We start from the raw sequence: 14,172 nt of genomic DNA, 5'->3' as shown, positions 1-14,172 counted from the left end.
GATCCCACAACTGAGCGCGCGCCTTCTCTCGCCCAGGCTTCCACTATTTTCGAAAGTGGGCTATGTAATTGCGCCATCCGCTGTAAAGAATTTCGGAAATGATGTTTGCAAATGCTTAACCATCAGAAGGGCTATTTTCTTGGGAAATCTTCAGAAGTTACCAGTTAAGCTTTGAGTGATGCCCGGTTACCGTAAGGGAGCTTTCAACACTATGTTATTACATTTGAAGTTGACTTGTATTACAATTACGGTTGGTCAGCTTATTACATTTAGTGTTAAATTGTATTACATTTACGGTGGGGTAAGTTATTACATTTAGGGTTGATTTTTATTACATTTGCGGTTAGTATTACATTTACAGTTAATTTTTATTACATTTGCGGTTGGTATTATATTTAGCGTTATTACATTTAGCGGTGATAGCAGCAACATTTTAACGTCACTAATGGAATGCTGGTGTATTGTTTTCGTAGAGAATCAATTTTTGGGGGACAAAATTAACCTAAAGACGGTTTCCGAACCCTTTATTTTCCCTCAGTGTACAATTTCTTTGCGAAGACACATTTTATCCACAAACACTCTTCACACTTTTAAGATTATCCATGGACTTTGTCCAGCCTACTTGTCGTCCCTCCTACAACAATACCACCCACAACGGAGCCTACGCTTATCCTCTAAACTTCTTTTCACTGTCCCTACTGTGAACTCTGTGACATACGGTGAACGTGCCTTTTCTTCCTCCGCACCTATATTATGGAACAGTCTACCGGATTCTAGATCTGTTAAAAATACAACATCTCTTTCGTCTTTTAAATCGGTCCTCAAAACATTCTCGTTTCGGAAATCTTACTTTTGATTTATTTTATTTTATGAGGAACTGTATTTTAATTAATTATTTCATTTATTTTATTTATTACTGTTATTAGAAATATTTTATAGGATTTAACTAATTTATTTTTTTATAGTAATGAAAGCGCATTGAGTTTTTTAAATGCGCCCAAAAACTTTATTATTATTACATTATTATTATTTACATATTGCATACATATAAGCAACCTACTGAATATATATGCACGAGAGTCTCTCAGCAGGTAGGGGGAGACTTGTTTTCTTAACAGTAAAATACCGAAAAAAAAATCGTGCTTGCTCAAGTATAAATAAATCAACCGAGCGACATCCTCGCCTACTTTATTACAGTCTGCCTCTCTTTCCAACCACTGCAGCTTGCATTATTACCTGAGCCCGCAAGTAGGGCTAGCGATACGCAGAAAGCTGCACAGTATGTTTTTCCGCTCTGAAGTGGTACAATGGAACCTGACTCGTCCCCAGTCATCTTCATACCAAACGCGGCACGGCGCAAGGTCCCTTTCTATCTTTCTCCCTACCCATCTCACACTGCGCTACCACCTCGCCCCGTTCCGCGCGCTGTATGCTATGCCACCTCGCCCCGTTCCGTGCGCTGTATGAAGTTGTCAGAAGATAACTGGGGACGAGTCATTCGAAATGCAGGTATAAATGTAAAAAAAAAATACTTGAAACTTCAATCGGTACATACAGTATTAAATATGGAAAGATGAACATAATTGTTTCGAGTAGCCGTATTAACGGGGTGGGGTCAAATTTCATGACTGGTCTATTTTAAGTGACTTCTTAACAAACACAATTGCACTTCTGAACAACTGTTCTTTAATAGGCATTCGAGATGTAGGTATAAATGTAAAAATAGCCGAAACTTCAATCATTAGATATCAATCATTCAATCAAACTTTACTTAGAGAGAGTTTACACTAGATAGTTAATAAAACTAATAAACCTGTGGCCCTTGATTAAGAATTATAAAAGATTTATTATAAATATTTTAAAACCTAAATTAAACATCTAAAATTAAACCAATATAAGGACATGATTTAAAAACTAAGTTAAGAAGTATTTACTCGACATTAACAGTACTGTACTCAGTCTAAAAATAATTGTCTTAAGTAGTAATAGATGTCCAAGAGTAGCAATTAAATGTAGACATGATGATAGATGCGAATGCTGCCATAACACTTGTTCCGCAGAAAGCCTTGTTGTAAATAAGCAATTCCCTGGGGTCCCCCTCCTAGTAGGAGTTTTGCACGCATGCGCAGTAAGACCTGTTTTTTCGACCACGAGGTTGCGAGTTGTCGGCCATGTTGAAAAGTGTACACGTTTATCTCCTCGGAAATGAAAATGTTGTATGTTCTAAAGACTGAACGTTTTTGCTGACCTTCGAATCTGGAACATACGGAACATAGCTGGTAGCAGAGCGAGGTTCGTGGAGAGATTTATTCGACATGGAACGACTAAAGAAAGAGAAAATGCGATCGAAGTGGAGGTACACGAGGACCAAAAACAAGCTCATGATGGTGATGGAAGGAGGGCTGTCGTCAAGCATGTAAGTTATGGAGAGTTTGGATGTATTTTCGGGCGCTTATGAGGACGTGCTTCGAGTCTGTGAGAATTTAGGAAAGTGTTACGAAGATATGAAAGACTCGGGAAATTTCAGTGTCCTTTCGAACGAACTGGAAGCAATTGAGGAGGATTTCACAGAACTCGAAGGACTTGTGAGAGGATACTTGAGCAACGCGAGCAATGCATCGGCCAGGGAGCAAACGGAGCGGCTGAAAGAAGAAGTATCCAAGCGAGAAGTAGAGCTTGGTCGAATTGAACAAGAAATCGAGCGAACGTATGCGGAATGCGAGAAACAACTCGGACAGAAACTTGGTAGCGAGAGGCTTCCGATAGAACCGGACCAAGAAGCGGGGGAAAATGACCACAGTGGCGGCCGAGAACAAGCATCAAAAAAAAAATCGGGAGAATTAAACGAGTGCCTGTCGTCCAAGGAACCGATAAAGGAACAAAATTGTGGTGTTCAAAAACAGCCTGTTGTGTCTTCGTCTACACATGTGCCAATTATTTCGACTGCCGTTGGAGAGATGTCCGGACTGTCTCCGCTTTCGATGGGCGGAGTTGTTTATTCGTCTACTCCGTTTACTCCGTTTTATCCTCCATGTTCAGTGGCATCTACATCTATGCCCGGTTTGGTTGAACAGTACCTTCAGGCTCAGCAGCCCACTTCAGTTTTACCTGTTGTTTAGGTTGGAAACTTTGTGAATCGGTCAGATTACTTACCGTTTACCGCAGTAACTGCGTCCTCACCGAGTACTATGCGTTATGTTCCATCAGCAACACAGCAATTACCTATCAGTGGAGGCCAAGCTCACTTAATGCCCACTGGGAACAGTCAACAGCTTTCGTCCTCAATTTCAGACCAGATCAGCGCTGACTCTGCTTTACTCAAAAGAGTTACCATTCCGAAGTTCTTTGGCCAAAAGAAGAACTATAAAACGTGGAAAGCGGCGTTTTATTCTTGTGTAGATCGTACCAAAGCATCACCTGAATACAAGTTGTTAAGGTTACGTAAATGCCTTCAAGGGGAGGCCCTCAAAGTAATCGAGCATTTGGGCCATTCTGTTGCTGCCTATGAAGCTGCAAAGTCTCGACTAGAGCGGAAGTATGGTGGGAAACGTAGAGCTCTCACTCTTCGCCTTGAAGAACTGGATGCCTTTAAGCCGTTACGAGAGGACAATGAGAAAGACCTGGAGAGATTTTCAGAGCTGCTTGATGGAATTGTTGTGAACTTGAAGGATGCTAACCAGGAAGCCGAGCTAGGAAATGGATCATTGTACATTACTCTTCAACGGAAGTTCAACAAAGGCCTTCTCTCTAAGTACAAGCAGTGGATTAGTGACAGCCATCGCATTGAGAATGTAGGAACACTGAGAGTTTGTTGACAGAGAGTCTGAGTTTTTGACCACAGCTTCTGAGACCATAACAGGTGTCCTCAGTGGGTCCAAGAGAGAGAGAACCTTCCTAGCTGAAGTAGATCTCGAACCTAAGAAGAAACAGGAGAACAAATGCAAGTTGTGTAAAGGATCCCATGGCATGTGGGACTGTGAGAACTTTAAGAAGATGTCTGTAGACATGAGGTGGAATGTCGCTAAGGAGCAGAAATTGTGTTTCAGATGCCTCAGTAATGGACACCGCGAAGAAGCATGCTATCGGAGCAGAGTTTGTGGGTTAAATGGATGTCGCTTTCACCATCACCGGATGCTTCGTGAAGATCCAAAGAAAGAAGAGAAGATCGAGGCAGCAAACGTAGCGGAGAAGTTGATTCGTAAAGCACATCGCAAGTTGGTGGCACCGCGGAAGGGGAGTCTGAAGAGAGAACCCACACTATTACTACAGGAACTGGTGCAGTGCCTTCGTCAGGGTTCGTAGCCTTAAGAACAGTTCCTGTCTATGTAACTAATCATCATCGGAGAATCAAAGTGAATGCCCTTCTTGACGACGGAAGCAGTAGGACTTACTTAAATAGTGACATTGCAGCAGAACTTGGTCTCGAAGGTAGACCACATGAACTAACGGTTAACGTATTGAATGAAAATCAAGAAACGTTGGCCACCTCAGTTGTGTAATTGATGATCAGCAGTTCTGATGGAAAGGTGTCCAAACTAGCCTCAGCCTATACAGCCGAAAGAGTGACTGGAAGTATGCAAGTGGTGGACTGGAGTAAACATAAGCACAAGTGGAAGCATCTGAAAGGCATCAAGTTCCCTCAGGTTGGACCAAGACCGATTGTTGATCTTCTAATTGGTGTGGACCATGCAGACTTGCTGTACTCGTTGGAGGATCTCAGAGGAAAGGCAGGAGAGCCCATAGCAAGACTGACTCCGCTTGGCTGGACGTGTATTGGGACCCCAGAAATCCCCACGGAAGAAGTTCAGACAAATCTTACATTTTTTTCTGAATGACATGCATGAATTGAACAGTCTTGTCCGCCGTTACTGGGACATTGATGAACCTAAAGAAACTCTGGTTGTCAGACCGGATGAGAAGCTTGATAGGGACATTGTTGCTAAGTCCTTGACCTTCACTGATGGCCACTATGTTGTTGGCATGCCTTGGAAACAGGATCGACCGTCGTTACCTGACAATTACAGCATGGCCTTGAGTCGTCTACAGTGTACTGAGAAGAAATTGAAGCAGTCCCCAGAACTCGGTGAAGTCTACAAAGAAGTACTAGAGACCTATCAAGAGAAGGGATACATCCACAACGTGTCACATGAAGAGGTCAAGCCTGATTAACTTTGGTACCTGCCCCATTTCCCAGTCTTGAAGCCTGACAAACCGACCACCAAGACTCGTATTGTGTTTGACGCGTCAGCGAAATTCAGTGACGTATCTCTGAATGACATTGTACTCCAAGGGCCTAAACTCCAGAAAGACTTGTTTGCGGTACTATTGAGATTTCGCCGCAATCCTGTGGCCCTAATGTGCGACATTCAGGAATGTACCTGCAGATTAAGCTAAGACCTGAAGATCAGCCTTATCATCGCTTCTTGTGGCGAGACTTGCAGTCTGACCGAGAACCTGACGTCTTTGAGTTTGACAGAGTTGTATTCGGAGTGAACTCGTCCCCATTCCAAGCACAGTTTGTTGCTCAAGAACATGCCAGACAACGCCAATCAGAACTTCCCCTAGCGGCGGAAACTGTTTTGGAAAGCACGTACATGGATGACAGCATGGACTCCGTTCCAGATGTCAAAGACCGGTGTAGAGTTGTACAGCCAGCTGTCAAGATTATGGGACTCTGCTGGGATGCATGCCCGGAAATGGCTATCAAACGTGCCAGACGTTTTACTGTCCAATCCAGCTTCAGATTGTGCGACCGAAGTCGACCTCGACAGCGGAGAACTGCCCTCTGTTAAGACACTGGGTGTTTTGTGGTTTCCCATGGAGGATGTGTTCAAGTTTCAAGTTAACCTGCCTACCAAGAGCAATGATCATACGAAGCGCAGTTTCCTAAGGAAGATAGCCACGTTGTTTGACCCTCTTGGTTTGCTGTCGTCGTACACAATGCGTGCCAAAGTCCTGATTCAAGAGATGTGGGCAAGTAATGTGGACTGGGATGAGCCGGTGGATAGAAGGCTGTCGTGGAAGGCTACAAAGTGGTTTGATGAGCTGTCAGTACTACCCACCCTTCACATTCCACGATGCCTGAGAAGCACCACTATAGTAAAAAGCATAACTTTACACACGTTTGTTGACGCATCTCAAGAAGCGTCCGGCGCAGCCTGCTACACCAGACGTCTGTATGAAGACGAGTCTGTTTGTTGTTGTCTTGTGGCTTCAAAGTCTCGTGTTGCACCACTCCAAGCTGTAAGCATACCGCGGTTAGAACTGATGGCGGCTGTAGTAGGGCTTAAGCTCAGCGAGACAGTTGGAAAAGTCCTTGCCATTGAGAGTAGTCACCGAAGCTTCTGGTCTGACAGCATGGATGTGCTTTACTGGATTCGCGGATGCAGTCGAAAGTTCAAGCCATTTGTAGCTAATCGCGTCGGAGCAATCCAAGCCTTGACAAGTCCAAATCAGTGGAAGTATGTGCCAACCGGACAGAACCCAGCTGATCTACTGACCAGAGGAGAAAGTGGCTCTAAGCTGTTGACAAAAGAGAAATGGTGGAACGCACCAGCATTCCTAAAGCAAGATTCAACTGAGTGGCCTGAGACTAAAATTGAGGTCAAGAAAGGACCAGACATTGAAGCCCGTAAGCAGTACCAAGAAGCAGAACAAACAGAGACGCAGACATTCCTTGCTCTGACCAGTGAAGACCGCCTGCAGTCACAAAGATACTCAAGTTGGAGTAAGCTCACCAGAGTCACCGCGAGTGTAGACCGTGACTTTGGTGGACCTTTCATGATCAAACAGGGGAGAGGAAAGACACGCCAGAAGAGATACCTGTGTCTGTTCACTTGTCTAGAGACTAGGGCTGTGCATCTTGAAGTAGCATACAGCCTTGACACTGATTCATTCCTAAATGCATTCTTTCGAATGACGTCACGACTTGGTGTTCCCAAAGATGTTGTTTGTGACAATGGAACTAACTTTGTTGGTGGAAGTAATGAGTTGAAAGAATTAGAAGCCTTAGCCAGAACAAGATCCAAGATATAACATCGAGCCACAGAATCAACTGGCACTTTAACCCGCCTGCTTGGCCGCACTTCAGCGGTGTGCATGAAATAATGATCAAAGCGCCAAAGAAAGCCATTTATGCAATCTTGGGTTCTGCAGATATCACCGATGAGGAACTATTAAGTGCAACTGTTGGCGCAGAACGCTTAATTAACTCTCGGCCACTAATCTATCAATCAGCCGACCCATCGGACCTTGTTCCTCTCACCCCAAACCATTTCCTTCATGGGCAAGTAGGAGGACGATTTGCACAGGACAGTGTTGACACTGAAGACTTCAACCCAATAAAGAGGTGGCGTCGGATCAAGGAACTTGTTCGCAACTTTTGGCATAGGTGGTTGCGTGAGTGGATTCGAGTTTGAGTGCAAGAAAGAAGTGGCGCAGAGATCAACCTAATTTGAAAGTTGGCGATGTGGTGATTGTAATGTCTACAGAAACTCCGAGAGGAAAATGGCCCCTGGGACGCACCATCAAAGTGCTTCCTGGAAAGGACGACCAGGTCCGAGTCGTCGACGTTCAAGTGGGAAAAACGGTGTACAGGAGACCAGTTGTGTAACTTTGCCCATTGAAACCGAACCTTTTTTTTTTCATAGTGTTTTTTTAGTTTGTGCAATTTTGTTGATATTGTCTTATCAAGGAAGGGGAGGATGTTCCGCAGAAAGCCTTGTTGTAAATTAGCAATTCCCTGGGGTCCCCCTCATAATAGGAGTTTTGCACGCATGCGCAGTAAGACCTGTTGTTTCGACCACGAGGTTGCGAGTTGTCGGCCATTTTGAAAAGTGTACACGTTTATCTCCTCGGAAATGAAAATGTTGTATGTTCTGAAGACTGAACTTTTTCGCTGACCTTCGAACCTGGGACATGCGGAACAACACTACTGGAAAAAAGACCTGAAAATATTTCAGGCTCTGAACGGGATTCGAACCTACGACCTTTGCGCTACCGATGCAATGCTCTCCCAACTAAACTCTCAAAACCACATGAGAACGGTCGTGTACGGTGGGTTGGCCCTTTATGTTCAGTGGACGTAATACTCGGCTCAAGTATGTGAATTCCATAGTTGTAGATGTCCAACAGTAGCAATTAAAAGTAGAAAAAAAACATGGAATAAAAAAACCCTGTCCTTAAGTTGACTTAATCTAAAATGTTTGTTCGTATAACAAATTCATAAAAATATTGACAGTTCATTTATGTACTCAGGGTGGTACCCATGATCCTTTTGTATGCAATTAAGCACCTTTATATCGGATTCTGTATAATATGGCACCCATCCTCAAGTGTTAAATAGATCTATAATGCTATGGCGTCGCTGTGTATCAAGGATAATACGAGCACAACGCTTTTGTATTTATATTGTCTTGGTTGCAGCAGCTTGTCCATGTTACGCTGCAATATAATATTTATCACTGCTATTTGTGTTATATTTTTAATCAAGCTAAACTACGATGGCCGAAGACCAAGAGTTTATCAGTGGCTTAATTAAAGCATTACAATAAAGTACGAGTTCTGCTGTTGGTAAATAAGCCTTACAATTCTGTTGAGTATGCCTATACGCTTTGTTATCTTCTTACATAAAGAATCAATATAGACATCGAAACTGAGTTGTTGGTCAGGTAAAAGGCTCATCAGCTCAATGTTTTCAACCCTTTCTAATTCACTGCCTTTAAGCTGAATCTCAAGATTGCGATCTTCTTTATTTAAACTTCTCCATAGGCGTGGTCCATCGATTAGTATTGTCTTCATCTCGGAGCAATTAACAGATAGATTGTTGACCATTCATCGACGTTGGCGACCTCTCGGCTGAGAGTGTTCTTTAGCATAACCAGAAGACGCTAGTAGGGTAGTGTAGTCGGCAAACATGTCGATGTGCGTGTGGATATGTAGGGGTAGATCATTGATGAACATCAGAAGAACTGAAGTTGAAAGAGTTGTGAAGTCGCTAGCTAACAAAAAAGCACCTGGCACTGACAAAATACCATCCCGTGTCATAAAGGAATCTGCTTCTGCTACCATTCCATCGATAACCTCTATTATAAACAGTTCATTCAATTGTGGTGTTTTCCCTAGTGTCTGGAAAACGGCTGAGGTATGTCCAATTCCAAAAGAAGGTGATCGCGAAGTAGCGAGTAATAATAGACCGATTTCACTTTTGCCTATTATATCAACGGTGTGTGAAAAAATTGCATTTGATCAGCTCACATCAAAGTGGAAACAAGAAGTGGCATTCAACCGAAATTTCATTAATATCCTCTACAGACGCAATCTTACGAGCGATTGACCAAACTAAAGCTACAGCAGTAGTGTACCTAGACATGAGCAAGGCCTTCGACAGTATCAAGCATGAACTTTAGAACCACAAGAAACTCACAACAACTGAATATTCCTCTGTGCAAAACCACTGCTGGTCAGAGATCTTTTTATTACAGAATAGTAAAACTATGGAACTCTTTAGACAAAGACTTAAAACTATGCGAGAGTCATGCAAATTTTAAGAAAACTCTGAAGACAAAGCTTCTCAGTGAGTTCTTAAATTAAATTTTTCTTATTTCTTTTATTTTTCTTCCTTTCCATTTTTTTTTTATATAATTAGTGTACTTCATACATAATATATAACTAGTGTACTTTGTACTTATCTCACCTCATGTATTATATTGTTCACTGAAAAACCTTTTAAGGAGTGTACTATAAAATTTTATCTTATCTTTATCTTTACCCAATATGGAACCCTGGGGCACACCCGCTGTAATCAGTCCTAAAAGTCGATATCTGTCCTTTAAATGAAACCAATTGAGTACGTTCGGTTAAGTATGACTGGTCATGAACCAGCCCTTATCTACAATCGTGGGCAAAAGTCTTTGAGACACTTACGTAATTTAATGAATTATCTGTGTTTTACTACTGAAGTTTGAAAAAAGCGCTGCTTTCCTTTTAAAAACGCGTTGCTCTTCCCCCTCCCCACCCAATACAATGTTGAAAATCAGAAGAAATTGCTGGTAGTAGTTTTCAACATTGCATGGTGGAATGAGAGGCCAGGTTAGGCAGGTGAAGTTGTATTCGCGTCTGGCGTGTGTCCAAAAGTGCAAATTTGTCCCGAGACTTTTGTCCATGATTGTAGTTTATAGGCTTGAAGCATTCTGAGCAGAATCACATGATCAACCATTTCAAAAGCCTTTTTTTAATCTACAAGAACCATACCATTGACGCGGTTTCTATCTAGATTAAATAGCAAACTGTCAACTATATATGCCAGCGCCATTTCTGTGCTGTACTGCTTTCTGAATCCAGACTGGTTCTTATAAATAAGGCCATGAACATCGAGATATTCGAACAAATGATCATGCACGTGGCGTTCAATGATTTTTGTACGGCACCGGAATTAGTGAAATGGCCTATAGTTGTTGACATCATCCACATTGCAAGTATGGTATAAAGGGCAGTCACGCTGGCTTTTTTCCAACTACAGGGAAACGATCCTGATGAGAGGGACAGGTTAATGAGCTTCGCTATAGAGGGCGCAAGTTCCGTTATGCCATATTGCAATGGAAAGATAAACGTAACTGGTTCGAGTGGCCTTATTAACGGAGTAAATTTGTACAGGATTATACAGGTTGAGATTTCAGAATGAGGCTGTTGGCCGTGTTAACGGGGTGGTTGGACTGACGGAATTTTCTTGTAAGAAAATGTAAGGGCGTTTCGCTGGGATAAAAAAACACTGGCCGTAATCACGAGGTGACCATATTAACGAGGTGATCGTGAGGCGGAGTTCCACTGTAGTGTTCACCTGTCAAATAGCCTGAAATGTCAGTCATCTCCCGCCCTTGGCTGAGGACGGGAGATGAAAGTATAGTTGTTGGAAAAGTGCTGGAAAGCCAGCAGCCTCCTTAACCGGAAAAATCTGGAAATTCCAGAAGGAAAATAAAATAAGACAGTGGCCAAATCTGAGTGAGAAATTTTCGAAATTTAGGTTAACTTTGGAAATCGTCGGAATAGCGGTTTTAGTGTCCCTCACAGCTGTCTCTGGTTTAGCCAAAATTCAGTCTAAATAACTTTCCGTCACAGCCAAAAACCAATCACTTGTTTAATAGTGTTACCACCCATTTCGTAACATAAAATGTTGGAGTAATTAACTATGCGTTTTTAAAAGTTAAGTGAGTTGTATTCATCTTTATGGAAAACTTTTTCGGTGTTCGTTGTATTATTTTCCTGTCACTTCCCCAGTAAGTCTAACATGTTGTTAACTTGTTTTAATCGCGCGCGCATTACCCCATTGCAAGTACATGTTTGCGGTTGGATTTCAGCATAATTTGCCACGGAAAACAGCTAGTTTTTCAGATGGAAGCCGTTAATGGTTTGTGGTCAGCAATATGCCTCTATTCTGGTATTCCTGGTTTAAGTGGAGCCTCATTAACTTGATTTGGTTACAGTAGGTTGATTCAACCCTACCGCGCGCGTGGCGTGTAAACAAAGCCTTTCGTGATGCGCAAAACGTGTGCGCACTAACAAAACGTATCTCCTCAGTTTTTAGCTCTGCTGGGCTCCTCCCAGCGAGAGATGAGCCAGGAATATTATCCTCACAAAGCAAAACAGACATGTCAACCCAGTCACTTCTCTGGTCATCTGTAATTTTTATCCTACAACGCCTCGTTTTCGCGTTTGACCGCTCGCTCGTCCCACGAGGGCCGGTATTCGGGAATACAGTTTATGAGTCACTAAAGTTTGCGTGTTTTTGACCAGACGTGGGCCGTAATGAATTTGTGATTTTTTGGCGGGTTTGAAAACTATTTAAGAAAAAAATCCAGCACTTTTCTAGGCTTACCATAGGCTAGACCATCTCCGGGCTAAATATGAAAAATTTTGATTTTTTATCATGTGCCACATATTTCCGATATATGGCTTGGTCTTAGTAGACATTCCTTCTTAAGATGCATTAATTTAACGCCATTCTTTTTAAATCGCCTTTATAAAGTGCATCGATCGTTAATTTCCTACAATAAGGTAGTTTACCCTTCTCATTCGCGTAAAATGTCATTTCATGACCTGATTTATCAAAGCGGCAAACTCCGATTTGGTTATTTAGGTTCCCTGGGAGATTACCAAGACCCTATATACGACCGTTGCATGGAAATTTTGCGCTCTCGCAAGTCTTCTCTACTCGACGGTATAATTAAAGCGAGTTTCTCTACCCACCGTCCCTTCAACGACAGCGACGCTAGCATATCTCTTCTCCCAATCTCAATCTTAGTTTCATTTAAGCTGCGGTTCTTTTAGTTGAAGTTTCGGCAATGTGAACATCTTCTGAACAATCCAAACCCTACTTCGGTCCCCTGAATTTTACCAAGCTAAGATTACACCAAAACTCAATTGAGTATTTTGACTTTGTTTGCCTACATTTTTATTAATTCGAACAAGCGGATTTTTCGTTGAAAATTACAGAAACCAGATGAAACTTTTTCGTTCCACTAACAACAACAACGTTATTTGTACTCATTCAGCTAGAAATTGAATGAACAAAAATAAGTTTAAAATAAAAAGAGTACATGGCTGCCAGAAATAACCCTAATGGGCTAAAAAGACTGGGCAGCCATTCCTAGTGATTTAAACAGTTATTCGCCCAACTGATTGAACTTTATAGTAAATCACAAATACAACATGTCCTAGCGCCCAAGTTGTTGTCGATATGTTATAAAAGAATTTGTTCATGCCTTTAGCTGTGCGTATATCGAGTTATGGATGTACTTGGGAAGTTTAGAGAACACTGAAGAAGCTAGAGCTACTCTCGGCAGCGCCTCGTGGAACTTCAGCACTTTCTCTCTTGTCTCCAAACTTCCCGCCTTCATCCATAACTCGATATACGCACGCAAAGCATGAACCAGTTCTTTAAGAGGCCATTTCCGAGTTTCTTTGTGCCTCTGTTTCAAAACGAGTCTTGGTGCAAAACCTTTCATGCGAAAATGAGTTTGATTTGCATGAAAATGAACCTGCAGGCGGAACGCATTTCCATATGAATGGTTTCGAGGCAAAAGACAACTCGGAAATGGTCTACTAGCAGACCACGAACGAAGTATGAAGTCAATCAGTAGAAACCGAAGCCTTAAGCTTAACCTTATTTATTTACTTATAACACGCTTATCCTTTTCGTCCCGGCTAGAACATAGAGCCGCAGTCATACACCGCTACTGAACCCTGTCCTGTGCTTTGTTTTGTGTTTCGTCCCACAAGATCTTGATCCATTTCTTCCAGCTCCTTCAACACTGTCCTCCTCCAGGTAGTTTTTCGCCTGACTCTCTTTCTTCTCCCAGTTGGTGTCCATCTCAAGGCAACTATTGTTGTCCTTTCATTGGAGTCATCCTCAGTACATTACCAGGCCATCGTAATCTGCGATTTTAATCCCTTTTTATCCTGGGCTTTTTGTCCCTTTTTCAGTGTGAACCGGAGGGAATGGGGTCGGGTGTTGGTGCACCCCGCTTTCTTTGTCCAGAAATCTTGACTTAACAATTAACTTACACATCTTGAAAAGCATTTAAATTTGTTGAAGAAGAGTGAATCTTTTGACTTAAAATATCTATAAAAATCCAACATCATTCAAAAACAGAAATTTAAACTCTGAAAAACACCAAATTTCGACGAAGGCTTTTCGAAAATACAGTTACTGTAAAAATTCCATGTCACGTGAACAGACTATTGAGATACCAATGCAATAGATATATCTATATCTAGTCTTTAAAGAAATAATTCCTTTTTCAGAGTTAAATTCATGGCACGCTTTTTGGCCGTTACTAGGATTATCATTAAAACGAAAGTTAAACTCCAGTGCGAGGCTAGGGAAAAGGGTAGGCAGACAGTCACTTTCATGGATTGAAAAAGTTGGCCAAGCAAGCCTGTACACTTTATAATAACAAGGGGCAAGGGAGGGAAATTAAAGCCGGTTAAATCGAACACGTGATCAGATCGAGTTCTCGCAGCATTCTAACAGTTCTACATCGCAGACTCGGTAATACTTCCCCTACACTTCCCTCGCCCACAGTAAAATTTATATTATTGTTATTATTACGAAAAACCGACATGAAAACGATGAAAACAGCTATGCCTAATAATGACCGCACAGAAGTCGAAATG

General features: G+C 42.1%; 2 protein-coding genes and 1 pseudogene across 2 annotated transcripts; all 3 read left to right on the top strand.

Moving 5' to 3' along the window:
• The first annotated feature begins 4,502 nt into the window (after positions 1-4,502).
• On the top strand, positions 4,503-5,612 carry LOC145499398 (uncharacterized; annotated as a pseudogene).
• A 205-nt stretch (positions 5,613-5,817) lies between these two features.
• Positions 5,818-7,035, top strand: LOC145501801 (uncharacterized). Its single transcript, XM_081481192.1, has one exon. The coding sequence runs from the start codon at positions 5,818-5,820 to the stop codon at positions 7,033-7,035; it is 1,218 nt and encodes a 405-aa protein (XP_081337318.1).
• Positions 7,036-7,106: 71 nt separating this feature from the next.
• Positions 7,107-7,612, top strand: LOC145501800 (uncharacterized). Its single transcript, XM_081481191.1, has 2 exons — positions 7,107-7,398; positions 7,491-7,612. Exons 1-2 carry the CDS (start codon positions 7,107-7,109, stop codon positions 7,610-7,612), a joined length of 414 nt encoding a protein of 137 aa, XP_081337317.1.
• The last annotated feature ends 6,560 nt before the right edge of the window (positions 7,613-14,172 follow it).

This window comes from Orbicella franksi, chromosome 10, assembly GCF_964199315.1.
Source record: "Orbicella franksi chromosome 10, jaOrbFran1.1, whole genome shotgun sequence".
Taxonomy (NCBI): Eukaryota; Metazoa; Cnidaria; class Anthozoa; order Scleractinia; family Merulinidae; genus Orbicella; species Orbicella franksi.
Note: the sequence above shows the minus strand (reverse complement) of the source record. Positions and strands in the feature narration are given on the sequence as shown.